We start from the raw sequence: 16,417 nt of genomic DNA, 5'->3' as shown, positions 1-16,417 counted from the left end.
CAGAGGCTCATATTTGCTCAGATGCACAGCAGTGTTCGAGGCCTGGGAGAGGGTCAGCAGCACCACCATCCTGCCTGCTGCCATTGAGCAGAGGAGACTGACCCTAGAGCTGAAGCCAGACACAGGGTCAGGCTCCCAGTGGGGGAGAGGATCAGCAAGGGTGACCCCAGACAAAGGCAGTGGAAATGGTGCTTTTACTCTTTGTGTGGGAGTCGAGAGGGGGAGGGGGACTCAGAGACACATCCAGCACACATGATAATGCTGATAGGATAACTAAGATCGCCCTGGAATCTGACTGCAGGCACCAGTGCTCTCTCCTCTCCACCACCTCGGCCAGAGGGCAGCTGGCCTTGTCAACTTCAACAGTAAAAGGCAGATCCAGGGCCCGGCTGGATGTATGGTAGGTTGCCATTAGCCACATTTGCCAACCTGGTGTGGTGGTGCTGGGAGTAGGGATGGCACTTCTAGCTATGTTTGTTATTGGCTCTGGGGGGGTGTCTTCCAGCATGCCTGCTCCCTGGCTGAAGAGCTGAGGGCCGAGGAGGAGCTGTCAGACCAGTATCAGAGATGTTTGTGGGCTTCCCTTGGGTACCACCACAGAACTAGAGACCCAAAGAAGAAAGGTCCAGTTGGTCTGATCTCTCTTCCTCCAGATCCTCCAGCCCTGCTTGGCTCCTCGGGTAGGAAGGGACTTTTCCAGGTCAATCAATCAATCAGTCAATCAATCAGTCAATTGTATTTATTGAATGGTTACTGTGTGCAGAGCAGTATACTAAGTGATTGGGAGAGTACAATATAACAGTATAAGACGCATTCCCTGTCTACAGTGAGCTTACAATCTAGAGGCAGAGATAGACATTAATATAAATAAATAAATTACGGTTATCTACATAAGTGCTGTGGGGCTAAGGGGGAGTGAATAAAGGGAGCAAATCAGGGTGACACAGAAGGGAGTGGGTGAAAAGGAAATGAGGGCTTCATCAGGGAAGGCGGGTAGAGTAATTGTCTGTCAGATGTGAAAAGGGAGGGCATTTCAGGCCAGAGGCAGGACATAGTTGGTGGTGAGGGAGACAAGATCAAGGTACAGTGAGTAGGTTGGCATTATAGGAGCGAAGTGTGTGGGCTGGCTTGTAGTAGGAAAGTAACAAGGTGAGGTAGGTGGGGGCAAGGTTATTGAGTGCTTTAAAGCTGATGGTAAGGAGTTTCTGTGTGATGCGGATGTGGATGGGCCACCTCTGGTCATCTCATTCATTCATTCATTCAGTCGTATTTATTGAGTGCTTAGTTTGTGCAGAACACTGTACTAAGCGCTTGGAAAGTACAATTTGGCAACAGATAGAGACAATCCCTACCCAACAACGGGCTCACAGTCTAGAAGATCTCATCCATCCCCCTGCCTCAAGGCAGGAGCTTATTCCACCCCAGCTACAGAATCTCCTCTTCCTCCTCACCCTTCTCCTCCTCCTCCTCATTAAACATTTGAGTGCCAACAAGAGGAATGGTGTGGTATTCGGTAACACACAATTTGCCGCGTTTAGAGTGGAAGCTCCTCTGAGGCAAAGCCCACATCAAAGGGGAAAATGAGAAGGCAAATGAGTAGCATGACAAATTTCATGGAAGCAGCAAAGCCTAGTGGAACTAACGTGCTACTGAGAGTCAGAGGACCTGGGTTCTAATCCCACTCCCACCACTGGCCTGCTGTGTGACTTTGAGCAAGTCACTTAACTTCTCAGGGCCTCAATTTCCTCATCTGTAAAATGAGGATTCAATACCTGTTCTTGCTCCCCCTTAGACTGTGAGCTCCATATGGGACAGGGACTGTGCCCAACTTGATTATCTAGTACCCACCCCACTGCTTAGTACAGTGCTTGGCACATGATGAGTGTTTAACAAATACCATTATCATCATCTAAGACACCTTTATAATCGCTGCCTTTTAGACCCTGAAACAAGGAGATTTCTTGGTCTTGGCCTTGCTGCCTGTGGAGAACCTTTTCCTGCTGCTTTTCTTTCTCCCTCCTCCCCTACTCTCCTTTTGTAGAGGGTTGGCAGTGGCTGCCACATCTGCATCTCGTCCCAGCCCCAGTGGAAACAGAGAGCAGCTGGCCACCCTCCTGGAGGTGGGAAGAGCCAGGTTCCCAGTCCCCGGAGAGACTGGACTGCTTCAGGCCTCGGGGTCAATTTTAGGCCTCTGATTCCCCACCTCATGCAACTTTGAGATGCCTGCCCCTGAGGTCGGAGGTCAGCAGCCGTGACACTCTCCCAGACCCTCCTGGGGGGGCTTTACCAAGACCAAGGGTGAATAGAGGGCAGAGAAAGTAAGAAACAGGCTAATCCCCCTCAATGGAAGCAGCTGGGGCTGGAAATTTGCCATAGGAACGTACTCCCCCCTCCCCTCTATCCCCTCAAGTCACCACTGCCCCCATTCTCTCTTATGGCCTATTATTGTTTGCTCCTTCATGGCTGCTGTCAGGCAGGCGCGTGCGTGTGTGTGTGTGTGTGTGTGTGTGTGTGTGTGTGTGTGTGATTTCAGAGTTTGGGAGAGAAATGCCTGAGCTCAACGTCAGACTGTCCATCAACATCAGCAGCAACATCCTTTGAGCACGTAATGGGTGTGGAGCCCGGTACTGGGACCTCGGGAACAAACAGCAGAAGTAAAAGACACGGTACCTGCCCTCCAGGGGCCTCCACTCTAATGCAGGAGACAAGCTCCTTATAGCCCCGGAACGTGTTACTTCTCTGTTTTGTATTTCCCAAGAGCTTAGTACAGTGCACTGCAACCAAATGGGTGCTCAATCAATCCCATTACTTCTCTTACTACTAGTACTAATAATAATAATTATGGTATTTGTTAAGTGTTTACTACGTGCTAAGCACTGTTCTAAGTGCTAGGGTGGATACAAGGTAATCAGGTTGTCCAATGTGGGGCTCACAGTCTTTATCCCCATTTTACAGATGAGGTAACTGAGGCACAGAGAAGTGAAGTGATTTGCCTAAGGTCCCACAGCAGACAGGTGGCAGAGATGGGATTAGAACCCATGTTCTCTGACTCCCAAGCCCGTGGTCTTGCCACTAGGCTATGCTGCTTCTCCTCTTCTTCCTCCTCCTCCTCCTCCTCCTCCTACTATCACTACCACTACTAGCACAAGCTCTACATGCAGAAACAAATTCATTCATTCATTCATTCAATCGTATTTATTGAGCACTTACTGTGTGCAGAGCACCGTACTAAGCGCTTGGGAAGTACAAATGACCAAATATGCAATGGATTGAAGAGTAAGAGCAAGTGCTAGAAACCAAATTCATTAAATAATGAATTGACTGATTGACACATGAGTTCTGAGGTGACTGATGGAATTCCAAGGGCAGGGAAGCAGAGGGCTTGCTAGGAATGGCCTCCTGGAGGCACTACCACTTAGAAGAGGGAAGCTTTGAGAGGAAGCTCCCAGCAGGGGGAAAGGCTTGGGCCGGGGGTTGGAGGTGGGAGTGTCACAGACAAGTGACTGTTAGTTTTTCTTTGTCCAAGGGAAGAGTGGGAACTACGGTGGGGTGGGAGTGAGAGAGCACTGGGTGAGAGGGAGCCAGTGGCAGGACAGTCTGGAAACAGGCGGACAGTCAGGGGTTTCTGTTCTATTTGGGAAGCAACTGGGTCACGGTGGGGAGACGATGGGCTCTGATTGGTGTTTGAGAAGGTCCGGGCAGCTGTGTGCAGGACTGACCCATAATGGGGGTGGCTGGAGGCAGAGAGGCTGAGAAGGAGGCTGCTGCAGTCAGTAATCCAGTCGGGTGGTGATGAGGGCTTGGACCAGACTGGTCAGTAAGGGCCAGAGCCTCTTTTCCACTGCTCCCAGACTCGCTAGGAGAATCTAGAGACAGACACTCCTCCTCCAGCCCCTCCAGATGTCCGTTTTCCCCTCTGTGGGATAGGGGCAGAGACCATTTCCAATCTTTGGGTGGGGACGAATGAGGTCAGTACTTGGGGCTTCTTAGAGAACAGGTGCTGGTTCAACACAGGACAACAGAAGCCAACAACTCAGAAGGCCAGAGCTTGGGCTGAGTTATTTCCGTCCGAAGGCACAGACAGCAGCGTGTTCTTTCCTGCTGGCCGGGATTCAATCGGCCCCAGGACCCCCCACTCCCACGCCCAGACCCCACTCTGCCCATCTCCCTCCCACCCCCAGGGCCAGGAAGCAGCAGGTTCCGGAATCTGCCCTGACCAAATCCGCCTGTGTGCTCAGAGGGACAAACGCATAGTTTCCTGATTACGCTGGAGCCAGAACACCGGCCTGGAGAGGGAGGGTAAGAGCCGCTGAAAGCAGTTCCCGGGGCTGGGGGGCCCGGGGAATGTGGACTTGGACACATGCTTGGGCTTGAAGGTGCAGGGACCTGGGAGATTGTCTCCCCCCGCCCCCCCCAAATCTCTCACTTCCTGAGCAGGGCAAAGAAGAGAGGTGCGTGTATAAGGTCCCAAGGTGGGGGAGGAGGCCATGTGAAGGGCAGGGCAAGGTGGGCATGTGCCATGGGCTCACACCACCAGGGGGAGCAGCCCCATGCCACACACCCACCACCAGGGAGAAGCCCTTTCTTCTTCCTTCTCATGCCAGTGCCCCGGGCATTGCCACTGCACCAAGCAATCACTGCTGCCCCCAGCAGCTTCCTTTCTTTGCCCAGCTGGCCTTAGACAAGAAACTAGTGGCAAGGGCTGCAGAGTGACAGAGGAATCAGGGCACCCTATAATTGGGATCACAAAGTTCTCACTGCCTTAGGGCAGTGGCAAGAACAGGCCAGAGGTCCTTGTGTGGCCAGAAGGCCCATAATGTGAGGGTAAACACACACCCGCAAGGGAGGCAGAAGACCCCGCGGCTCCTCTCCTGTCCCCAGTGAGCTATGCGACCTACACCAAGCCACTTGACCTCCCCGAGCTTCTTCTCTCTCTCTGGCTCTAGAGGGAGTTGGGGCAGGGGGTTGGGGGGACAGGGCTGGAGAGAGGAGGTGGGGAGCAGATAAGGGAGGACAGCAGGAGGCGGAGCTGTTTAAACCAACCTTCTTACTTTATTTGAAAGGCACAGCTAGTACATCCTCAATACAGCATCTTCAGTTCCTCTTTAGTATAGGTCAAATGATTAAAACACAAAAAGCAAACAAGATCGTCTAAAGGACTATATACAAACACAAGTTTTTTTTCCTTTTTTTCTTTTTTAAGACAGGCTAGCGCACTGAAAGAAAAACAGAGAAAGCTGCAGTATCCTCATCTTTATTGGGGAAGTAGGGGGAGGAGAGGAAGGGGGAGGAGGGAGAAATCCAAGCCAGATCCTGATCCACTCCGCTGCCCTCCTCCCCCAAACCCCGACTCCCCTACCTCCCCGGCTAGACGAGTTTACAACGGAAAAGGTTGCCACTGCCCCCTTCTATAGAGCTCGGGGGTTCCTAGGGAAGCCAGCTGGGCACCCACAGTGCTAGCTCTGGCCCTGGCAGGAGACCCATGCAGGTAGCAAGGTGCGAGACGGGGCCCTGGGAAAGGATGCGTGCTGGGAAGGCCAAAGAGTTGGCTCTAACGACAGAAGCTGGGGTGGGGTGAAGGGGAGCAGGCAGAGCAACCACCTGGATTTGTTTTTTAAATAGGGAAACATCGGGGGAGGGTCACCCTTGTGATGGCATGCAGTGCCCACTGGGACCTGGGAACTGCTGTGTTGGAGGGCCAGGTTCTCCACAGACTGGGCAGCTGGGGGGGGGGGGGGGGGGGGAAGGGGGGCAGGAAAGAGGAGGTCCAGTAGGGGCTTGGGGAAAAATGTGGCTGGGGAGGAAGAGAGGGGAAGGCAGCAGTAGGCTTCAGGGTGCTTGGAGCAGAGACAGGCTTCTGTGTTCCATTGTGATCTGGATAGGTCCTGGTCTAGGACTTACCATAAAGGGGGAGGGGAAGGGGGCAGGAGGAGAGGGGGGCGGGAGGGTGGAGGTTGCTCCATGTAAGCGAGGCAGGGCAGATGAGAGGAGACTACCTGTGCTCAAAACCCAGGCTTGCTTGCCCGCTACCATAAATACTAGCGCAGTTGGGTGGTGGCGGCCGAGCAGTGGCCCCAGCACCCCTGCGGCTCTGCCTGACCCACTCTCTCCTCTGCCCCTGCCCTGGCCCTGGCTTTTAATCCGACTTGTCACCGTCGTCGTCAGCATGGGCGTCCGCGTCATGCCCGTTCTTGTCCTCCTTGGAGAGGTGGGCCTGGGAGCCCAGGGCCGACAGGGAGAGGAGCCCGGTGCCAGCACTGACGGCCGGGAGGGACGGGGGCTGCAGGCCGACGGGCAGTGGGGTCAGCGGCAGAGCCAGAGCCTGGAGCTGCGAGAGCTGGTGAGCTTGAAGCTGCTGCTGTAGAGAAGGAAGAGACGGCGACAGGGGCGGGGGAGATTTATCACCTGGAAGAGGCCCTCGGGTGATACCCCAACAATGGGCAGGCGGAGCCCCCAGGTGGGGCAGGGCGGCGCAGGGAAGTACGGGCTCCAGGCTGACCCCCAGCAGACACTCAGGGCCAAGGACTCTGGGGAAACAGGTTGCCCCAACATGACAGTCCGAGTAGGGGGTGTGTGAGGAGGGGGGGATGAGGGGATGCGGATTGGTCCACACTCCCCTCTCCCCCCAACCCCAACCTCCCACCAGGGCTGCCTGGGCCCTGAGCCTTTTCTGCCCCTCCCCGCCCCCCTCCTCCCCCACTAGACCGAAACAGCAGCTGCACTTTGTTCCAGCTCCTGTCCCGGCCTGTGGGGGGAGAGGGGAGAGGAGCCAGGGGCAGGTAGGTGGGGAGAGGCGAGAGGCGGAGAAGGCAGACGATGACCTCTGCTCCCCTGCGAGGAGGGGCAGCCAGCAGGATCGGGGCTCCCCTTGGGGGGCCCAGTCACAGGGCCAATGGCGCCCGCCGCCTGCGGCTGATGCGCCTGCCTGTGACTAGATAGATCACTGCCCAGGCCCTGCCGCCCCCAGTGCTGGGGGGGGGGGGGCGGCGGACGGGAGGGGAGAGCAAAAGGGTCTAGGGCCTCGGCTGACACTGGCTCCTTTCAGCAGCTGGGTCACGTTTTCCCCTTCTCATGCCCCCCTCCCCCGCCCTCTGCTTAAACGTGAGTCACGTACGCGGATGATGGAGTTCAGCTCTGGAGCCGTCACCTGCTTGGCCCGCTCGATGGCGCCCAGTACCTGCTGCTGGTGCTGGAGAGAGAGACCCAGAGAGGGTGGTGGGTTAAGGTACTGGAATGACAAGGCTGAAAAAATCAGCAGCTGCAGCTGGGAGAAGGAGGCTCAGCTCAAGCCTGGGGGTGGCTGTGGGGGCAAAGGCTGGTGGCTACGGGCCAGTGGGCCCTCTGTCGTCCTCCAGGTCAATGCCCGCTTTTGGAGGAAGAGTTCCCCTCCCTGACATATCCCCTCCTTCTAGTGGGGAGGAGGCTCCACAGCAGGGCATCTCTTCCAGATGCTGTTGCTGTCTGCCTGGCCCAAGAAGCAGGCGGGCTTGGTGTGGAGGCAGGGGGTAAGGGGTGACGGGGACATCCACCAGAGCCCAGAGACTCCTCGTCATCCCCCTTCTCTCCTGCCCCAACCTGCTAGGGAAGAAGACTGATGGGACAGCCATCCAATTGATGACTCCATAGGAGATGAAGTGGGAGGTCCTAACCCTCCCTACTCCTGCAATCCTGGACATGGGGCGGGGGCGCAGGGAAAGAGACAGTGGGGGGGGGGGGGGGGCAGAGGGGGAGTCACATCCCAAGACTCCCCCTCTGCCTCTCTAGGCAAGGCCCAAGAACCTCCCTGTTCAGGAGGAGAGAGGATTCAGGGAGTGGGCGGGGTGTGGGGGGTGTGCTCGCTTAGGTTCCCAAGGAGTCATCTTAAAAGATTTTTCAGGTTGGTGGAGGTGGGGGGGAATGAAGGGTCGGGGGGTGACAGGGGAAGCACCAATCTCCCAGGCGTCTGACTTCTAAATATAAAATGATTCACTTAGGCTTGGAAGGCAAAACCACAACACCAGGCCAGAGCTCATCTTCCTCAACCGCCCCTGCGGGGGCTGGCGGTGCCAACAGTTGACCCGTGGGGCTGACGGGCCATGACCCAGCTGCCGTGTTGTCTTTCCTGGATGTACAGGGAAGAGGACCATCAGTCTAGTCCCCGCAAGTCCTTCGCACAAAAGGAAAGTCGGGGGAGCAGGGGGGTCGAGGGCCAACCTGCCCAACTCATCCATTCCCAGTCTTGGGGTGGGGGGGTGGGGGGGAAAAGAAAGGGGGGTGGGGGGCAACCATAGCCGTGGGGTGGAGCAGGGAAGGGGCTCCTTGCGCCTGGTGACCCTGCTCCACTCCAGAGCTAGCCGCACGCAGGGTGGCTTTCCGCACATCAGCCTAAATCCTTCACAGGACCAACGTCCGAGAATTCATGTGTTCCTGAAGATTTCATCCCAAGGTCTGTAAATTCTTGGTAGCACGGTGGCAGTCTGATCTTGGGTTCTCCTCCCTTGGGCTGAATGCTGCAGACAGTGAGTAGGAGGGAGAGGATGCGCCAGGCCCTTTCCAAGAGCAGGCCCGCCTGCCCGTGATAACGAGAAAGTAACAAACATCATCATTCATCCCAAGGTCTGTAAATTCTTGGTAGCATGGTGGCAGTCTGATCTTGGGGTTCTCCTCGCTCAGGCTGAATGCTGCAGACAGTGAGCAGGAGGGAGAGGATGCACCAGGCCCTTTCCAACAGCAGGCCCGCCTGCCCGTGGTGACGAGAAAGTAACAAACATCGTCGTTAAGCGTTCCATTCCCTTGGGGTCCGTTCAGGGCGGAAACGCCAAGTCCGATGCTCTAGGATTTGATCAGCTGCTTCTGATTCCTCTTCCATCTTGTCTCCCGAGGCTTCATCTCAGGTCTCGTAGGCCGGGTCAAGTCAGTGTGCCAGTGGGAGGCGTGCATGTGGGGGGCTATGGGGGTGTTCACCCCACTCCCAGCTTCTTGTCGTGTTCCTGTTTCTGTGTCACACCACTTTTGACTTGCAGGGCTGGGGGAGGGATGGGAGGAGGAAAGCAGAAGGCCCCTCCCTGGCCACCCTCCCCCGAGTCTTGACAATCCTTTGAAGAGGCAAAAAAAATCCATCCAACTCCATTAGCTGAGCAGAGGGGGTGTGATCTTAGAGGTACAGCTGCAGGCAGAGAACTTTACGGGCTTCCATCCCCTAATTAGCTGCCGTGATACTTTGGCGATTCCTCAGAGCAGCGGGCGGCAGTGGCAGCGGCAGCAGCGGCAGCACCCTGGGAGAAGGTGGGAGAGGAGTCCAGATCCTGGTGCCTGGGCTCAGAACAAAGGGGCGTTCACTGGCTTAGGCCAAACGTGGGGCTGGGGGCAGGATGTATCCCCAAGTCTTGACTGGTCCCCGCCCCATTCGGGAAGACTTGTTCAGTCCCCACCCCGGCCCCACCCCATCTCCCCCGTCCCCAAGAGAGCCCCCCACTCGGTTGGCTGTACCTCTTGCGACAGATAAGGCAAGACTTGAGCACAGATACCGTTGAGCCGCTTGACAATTTCAGCCTGAAAGGAAAAAATGAAAAAAAAAAAAAAAAAACCCAGATCAAACTGAGTGGCTTTTCCTGGGGGGGGCAGATAAATGACCCCAATCAATACTGGGATGGCCCCAGCAAACTCCCTCTCCCCTCGTGTCCCTCCCCCACTCCCCCATCCCTCCCCCCAACCCTGGGGATGGGGGTGGGGAGGGCCACTCGGCTCCCTCACCCTGGTGGTCCAAGGGAGTGGGGGAGGCTGAGGAGAGTAGAGATGGAGAGAAAACACTAGAAATTCCATAAATCCTCCTGCACTGAACAACTCCTCAAAATTCTCTCTGGGGTACTCAAATATTCATTTAATAAAGGAAGTGGGGGAGTGATAGGACTGAAATTTATTAGAAACCAGGTTGAGCAATGTTGAATTATGTAAGAGGTTCAGAACTGGATGCTAATTTGGTCTCTGACCTTCCTTGCAGCGGTTCCCCCACTTCCCACTCCCCTACCCCTGTGTGGGGAGCAGGTTGGGCACCTCAGGCTCCAAATGCTCACCAACCCATCAGGAAGAAGCCCTCTCCCCAAGCCCGCCACCCCTCCCCACTTTCCGCCCCGGAGACAGAAGATCAGATTCCAAAATGAAATCTGGCTGGCTTAGTCCCCGGGCTCTCCTAAAGAGGTTTTCAGTGTTCTCATAATGCGACTCTCTCGGGAGGGGCCTATCCTAATGGATGAGAACAGGCCCTGGGCAAAATTGGGGCAGGGGAATGGTTCTTAAGCCAGCAGGTAGGAGCCTGTGACTCCAGAGATGGAGGGGCAGGGAGTTAGCCTACCTAGCTAGGTGGCAAGAAGACTGTGCTCCATGCCAGCCAGCAGTGTCAAGGACAGAGACGTCAGCCCCAGGGTTTCTCCCAGAATTCCTGGTTCCCTCCATAGCTTGTCTCCAGATGGGCCCCATTCCCTCCCTCCTCAGCTGGCTGTCCGGTGAATAGTGTAAGCTCTGCTTTATTTCGTCTTCTCCCTCAGCCCCAAACCAGGAGCCAAGCCTGGCTAAGGCCCCCACGCCTGGCTGTGCCCTGGGCATTTATTCAGTCTCACTTGCCTCCCTGACTTCAGCCTGACTTCAGCAATTCCAGGGCCTCTCACCTTGGTGTGTTTAGACAACTGGGCCATTTTAGAGCAAACAAAAGGGGGAGGTGATGAGTGTGGGAGGAGGCCACTTAAGAGTTTCCACCTCCAGTGGAGAGGAGGAGGAAGAAGAGGAGAAAGGACGGGGGTGTCATGGGCTTCCCACACAAAGGGTGGCAAGAAGCTCAGAGAACAAAAAGCCAGCGGCAGTAACAACCGGCTAAGAGGGAGGAGGGCTTAAGAGGAGTCTTGCCCGGGGGAGCCTGCCAGGGAGTGCGGTTTGTACCTGCCAAAGGCGGGTGAGACCCAAAACCAGATCTTACCTGTTTGTGCATTTCAATATTGAGGCCGTAGGACATCTCATAGTACTGGAAGGGGGGTGGGGGTGGGAGGGAGAGAAAGAGAGAGAGAGAAACAACAAGGAGGGAACAGCTCAGTATGAGGAGGGGGGGCGGGGAGGGAGACGGTTAGTCATCACTCCAACCGCTCAGAGCACCTTGCCAGACTCTCCACGCAGGTGGCAGTGCACTGGGGCTCCCCCCACACCACACCAGTGCTGCACCAAGCAGCCTGCTCTGCCTCACTACAGAGAACCACTGCCCCTGGGGCACCCTCTCCTGCCCCCAGCCCCCAATTTTTTCAGCCCCTCCAAACCGTGGAGAGCCGGGGGTAGGGAGGGCCACAGCTTTATGGTTTTCACCCCCGGGGAACATTCTGCCAGGACCTGGCCCCGGCAACCCTCTCCCTGCCAGGGTGGGTGGAGGCACCCAAACCCATTTCCCTTCTGATATTCAGATTTAGACAAGGCCTCCAGGTTCTCGTGCCAGTCAGACACAGGACAAGCCACCGGGCCCATCCTAGCATTCCCTCCCTATCCTGGCAGGACTCCTCACGCCCAGTAGCCAGACGGGGCTCTCCCACCGGGATGAGGGGAATCAACCAACTTGTACTTCCCAAGCGCTTAGTACAGTGCTCTGCACACAGTAAGCGCTCAATAAATACGATTGAATGAATGAATGCATGAGCTAACCAGATGACATCTCAGGGCAGCACAGAGCCGGGTTGAAAAAACTCACTGCTCTGCCCTCTCTGACCCTGAAAGAGTAGAGCAGTTTTGGGCGGGAGTAAAACCGAGCCGGGCAGGCAGGTGAAAAGGCAGAGAGGGAAAAGACGGCTGGCCAGCCAGCCTGGCACTGCCAAAATGTGCTCCCAGCGGGTGCCGGCCTCACCACCCACGATGTCTGAAATGGTTGATCGGGGCTGGTCCTGGCGGCCGGGCTCTGGCTTGTGGGTTGGTTGGCAGCTGCCTTCCCAGTCCTGTCGTTAAGCGGTTTGAAAGCTTGGCACCCGCCCTACTGCCCGGAGCCGGGCGGCAGAGTCCAGAGCGTCAGCCAGGGTGTCAGGGTTTGGGTTTGTTTTCAATCTCCACCCCAACCCCAGCCACTCTCTAAAGCCCAGGCATTTCCGGGCCCGACTGCCTCCTCCCATTTCCCAGAAACAGGTTGGTTTTAAGCTCAATGGGTCACTCTGGCCAGGGCCAGATGCTCAGAGCTCTGCTCAAAACCCTCTGCCCTCCATCACCCTCATCTACCCGCCCTTGTCCACCCCCCGAAAGCTGCAGGTTGATTTGCAATATATGTCCCACCTTGGGAAATGTGGGCAAACAACTCTGCTCCTTGTGACGTGAAGGCAGGGAGGGACACTGCTCACATGCCCCCTCAAGTCCAAGCCTCTTACATCCCCTTGGGGCAGTAGGGAGGAATGGGAACATACCATGACATAGTGACGCTGCATTTCCGATTTCTCACTGGCCAACTTGTCACACTCCAACTTCAAGCTGGAAAACAAGAAAAGGGTCCACGGGGTATGGGGTGTTGTGGGAAAGCGGGATCAGCAGGGGGCAAGTGGGAACAGAGAAACAGTGTGGAGAAGCAGCATGGCTCAGTGGAAAGAGCACGGGCTTTGGAGTCAGGGGTCATGGGTTCAAATCCCGGCTCCACCAACTGTCAGCTGTGTGACTTTGGGCAAGTCACTTAACTTCTCTGTGCCTCAGTTACCTCATCTGTAAAATGGGGATTAAAACTGTAAGCTCCCCATGGGACAACATGATCACCTTGTAACCTCCCCAGTGCTTAGAACAGTGCTTTGCACATAGCGCTTAAAAATACCATTATTATTATTATAAACAGGTTGACTGGGAGGCAGGGGAGAATCACCTGGGGAATGCCAAGGAGGTTCCAGACACTTCACCGCCCTCAAGCCTCTGCCTACCATCCATCCCTCCCCTCCAGTTTCTTTTTTAAATCTATATTGTCCAGAGCCAGAGGCAGGTCACACCTCCCCTTGTGGCACCTCCCTAGGACCAGGCAGAGAATTTGCAGAAACTCAAAGTGAGTGTCCTGGCAGTGTATGAGTGCACGCACACACACACACACGTGTTACTTATTCTCCAGCCCCCCCCCCCCCCCATGACCCAGTTCCCTCTGGAGCCATTATCTAGTGCTGGGAGACTGACGGAACCGCCACATAAACTCCTTCTGGGAAAGATTAAAAAAAAAAAGTCTACTGCACTTCTGGAAAGTAACAATTACTTGTCAATTTCCTGGTAATGGAAACACCCCAAGAAGTGGGGGCATTTTCTACCACTTAATCTGCTTAAACTCAATAAAGCAGGTGATTCCAGAAGCCAGGACTGCAGCAAGTGTGTGCCCAGTGTTTCTGATCTCTGCATCCAAGGAGATTTACATTTACTCACACTGACCTGGTTTGGGATAGGATTGGGGGGCGGGTGGAAAAGGTGTCTCCTGGTCACTAACCACACCTCCCCAGTTGCCCCAGGAGTGCCTGAGCCTTCCCCAGGGACCTCACCACCTTCCCAAATCTTTTTCCAGGAACCTCTGCCCTCCATGGGTCCCCGCCACACCCTCCTCTGCCAATGGGAGGGAGGCAGGCAGGCCTTGTTCCCCCACCTGGGAGAACCTGAAACCTGAGGGTGGCAGCGTCTATGAGAAAACCCCGGCTGGTTGGAACAAGTCCCTCGGGAACCAGAGGCAGGAGATTATCAGGGTCAGATGGCTTAACTGCGCAGTCGAGTGGTGCCCAAGAGGGAGCCTTTGGAAACAGAGGGCACGGAACTGGTGTTCTGATGGGTCTGGAGGAGGAACACACTCTGGCATGGTCCAAGAGCCTATGGTCAGCCCCAGATGGAGGATTCTCTCTGCCCCAGCTACCAGGGACATTGTTTACCAGGGGTCAAAGGTGTTGATATAAAAAACAACAACAAAAAAAGGCATGGGGAGAGGTGAGGCTTGTCTGGTTGGCATAGGACCGTTGAGAGGGGGAGGGGAGAGCACTTGGTACCCCCAAACTCACCTGTGGTACTGTGCCTGCAGGAGCTGAAACTCATCTTTGATTCGGTCACAGGAGTCAGAGGTCGTGAACTTGAGCTGCTGCGGCAGGTGAGAAGAGCCCTTTGAAGGGGACAGAGGGAAATGGATTTGGGATGCCTCAGGCCAGGATGGGCCCAGCCGGCATTTCTGTCTCAGCTCCGCTGGGTTTCGGGATGGGGAAGGCAGGGCTGGTAAGGCTGACTTTATCAGAGGAAAGCTCCTTCACACCTCTGGAGGAATCGAGAGAGCTCAGGCAGGGGCAAGGGCAGGGGGCGGGCTCTCGAGAGAAGTGTAATGGGGGGAAGGGAGGGAGAAGAAGGAGAGAGTGTGATCCGACGGTCCCCTGGGCCTTACGGAAACAGCTTCCATTTTATTGACAGAGGGAAAACAGGCTGTCGGCTAGAATCAACCCCCGCAGACGCCAACCCCCCCGCCGCCAACCCTCCCCCCCGCCTAGGCTCGGGCTCCCGGCCCGGAAGGCGGCGGCGGCGGTGGCGGCGGCAGCAGCTGCAGTTTCGCCTTCGCCGCTCCTCCGCCCCCGGGGGCTTCCAGGGCTCGGCCGTCCCGGGCCGCCCGCCCGTCAGCTGATATTTACCCCCGAACCCTACACACAGACACACTTCTCCCTCCAGCCTGGATCTCGCTCGCCCATGTCGTCCCCCGACCCTTCCCGAAGGAGGGGAGGGAGAGCGCCTTATAACCGTGCAACTCTCCCTCGCCATACTGCACCCCCCCCCCAACCTCCCATTGCAGCGCGCCTCCCCCCAGATCTAGCGAGAGAAGTACTTGCGGGGGTGGTAGTGGTGGGGGCGGTGTAGGGAAGGATGGCCTACTTCAGTTTGGGGCGTGCTTTGGGGGTTTAAAATCTTTTTTATTTTTACCCTCCCTTTCCGCACCCAGAGCTTCTCTGCTCAGCCTTCTCCGCATTCCCACCGGGGGCGGGGGTCGACGCGTTATAGCCGAGGTTCGCCTCCCCCCCCCCTCCCCACCAAGCCCCAAGCCTCCTTACCGAGTGCCTGCTTTGTGGAAACATCATGTCACTCGTGGATGTGGGGGAGGGCGATGATCTAGTAAGCAGCTGCGGCGACGGCGCCTCCTCTTCCTCTTGCAGCAGCTGCTGCGGCGGCGGCCACTGGCCGGGTTCGGCGCCCCCCCCCCGCCCGCCCTCCGCCCCGTTTCTCGGGCCCCTTGGCTGCGCTCCGCCTCGGTCGGCCGGGTTCAGCCGCTGCCTGCGTGCCGGGCTCGGCGCGGCTCACGGGGTGGTGCGGCTCCCGGCGGCGGCGGCGGCGACGACGACGACGACTGCGGCTGCTGCGGCTTCTCCTCCTTTCCCCTCCGCCTTCTCTTCTTCCTCCCTGTCCCCTGACTCAGCCCCCACTGCGAGCTCGGGCTGCTCCCGGAGCTCGGCCGGCTCCCAGGCGACGGCGGCTCTCCTCGGCCACGGCCAGCGACTCCGACTCCCTGCCCGCTGCGGCGGCGGCGGCGGCGGCGGCTGCTCCTATTGTTTAATGGCGGCTGCAGGCTCCTGTCCTGCGGCTGATTAGCACCACCTGCTGCTGCTGTTGCTTCTGCCGCTGCATCTCCCTCCCCGGACTGTGTGCATGCGTGCGGGGGTGGCGTGGGGCTGCGGGGTTTTGATGCAACTCGCGGCCCGGTTCGGATTCGGCTCCGCCGTTGCCTCCCCCTCCCCCCGCCCTCTCTTTTCTCCCAGATTGGGTCTCGCGCTGTTCCCTCCGCTGTGGAATGCTCACACCCTTTCCCTTTACATCTTCCTTCCTTCCTTGCCTCCTCCCCCCTGCTCGCCTGGACTGTTGCAATTTTCTCTCCACCTCCCCGGGCTCTGCAGTCGCCGCCCTCCTCCCCCGGCCTGGATTCTCCTCCCCTCCCTGGAATTTGGTCATTGCATCGCCCTCTGTCTCTCTCCTGAGCTGACCTCCCCCTCCCCCCCCGCCCCGTCCCCTCGCCTCCCCCTTTTTCCCTGGTTCTTCCACGATCTCGGCCTCCACAGCTGCTAATCCATTTTCTCCCCAGGGGACCAGCACCTCCTCCCTCTCCCCTAAACTCGATCTTGATAAGCTATGGGATTCCCAGCTCTCTCTGGATGACATTGCCTGTCTCCCTCTAGGTCTTGACAACCCCCCTCTCCTCCCAGCCAAGGTGGGTTTGATCTGTCTCCCCCAGGTCCTTGTTGAACAGGGCCTTCACGCTCCCCTTTCCCCCTCACCCCCCCACCATTGTGGTTTCCGGAGCCACCAGCGTGAAGAAAGCGTTTGGCCTCTATTCACGGAGGCCTCGGTGTGTTCTAATTTATTCCTCCACCAGGGCCTCTCAATATATCATTTGGGTCTGGGTTACAAATTAAAATGGTACCAAGTGGGCTCCCTGTAGGAAACGTTGCAGGCA

The 16,417-nt window shown here is 56.8% G+C and overlaps 1 protein-coding gene across 2 annotated transcripts; it reads right to left on the bottom strand.

The window, feature by feature from the left end:
- Positions 1-5,030: 5,030 nt before the first annotated feature.
- On the bottom strand, positions 5,031-15,145 carry TLE5 (TLE family member 5, transcriptional modulator). 2 transcript variants are annotated; one of them, XM_038772471.1, is made up of 7 exons: positions 15,024-15,145; positions 13,998-14,095; positions 12,399-12,462; positions 10,949-10,993; positions 9,469-9,531; positions 7,115-7,189; positions 5,031-6,358 (listed from the first exon to the last, which is right to left on the bottom strand). In XM_038772471.1, exons 1-7 carry the CDS (start codon positions 15,048-15,050, stop codon positions 6,137-6,139), a joined length of 594 nt encoding a protein of 197 aa, XP_038628399.1. In that variant the 5' UTR covers positions 15,051-15,145; the 3' UTR covers positions 5,031-6,136. The 2 variants fall into 2 exon arrangements, with proteins under 2 accessions (XP_038628399.1, XP_038628400.1); XM_038772472.1 differs by having other exon boundaries at positions 5,031-6,355.
- Positions 15,146-16,417: the final 1,272 nt, after the last annotated feature.

The sequence above is a fragment of the Tachyglossus aculeatus genome, chromosome X1 (assembly GCF_015852505.1).
Source record: "Tachyglossus aculeatus isolate mTacAcu1 chromosome X1, mTacAcu1.pri, whole genome shotgun sequence".
NCBI lineage: Eukaryota > Metazoa > Chordata > Mammalia > Monotremata > Tachyglossidae > Tachyglossus > Tachyglossus aculeatus.
This window is presented reverse-complemented; position numbering and strand designations above follow the sequence as displayed.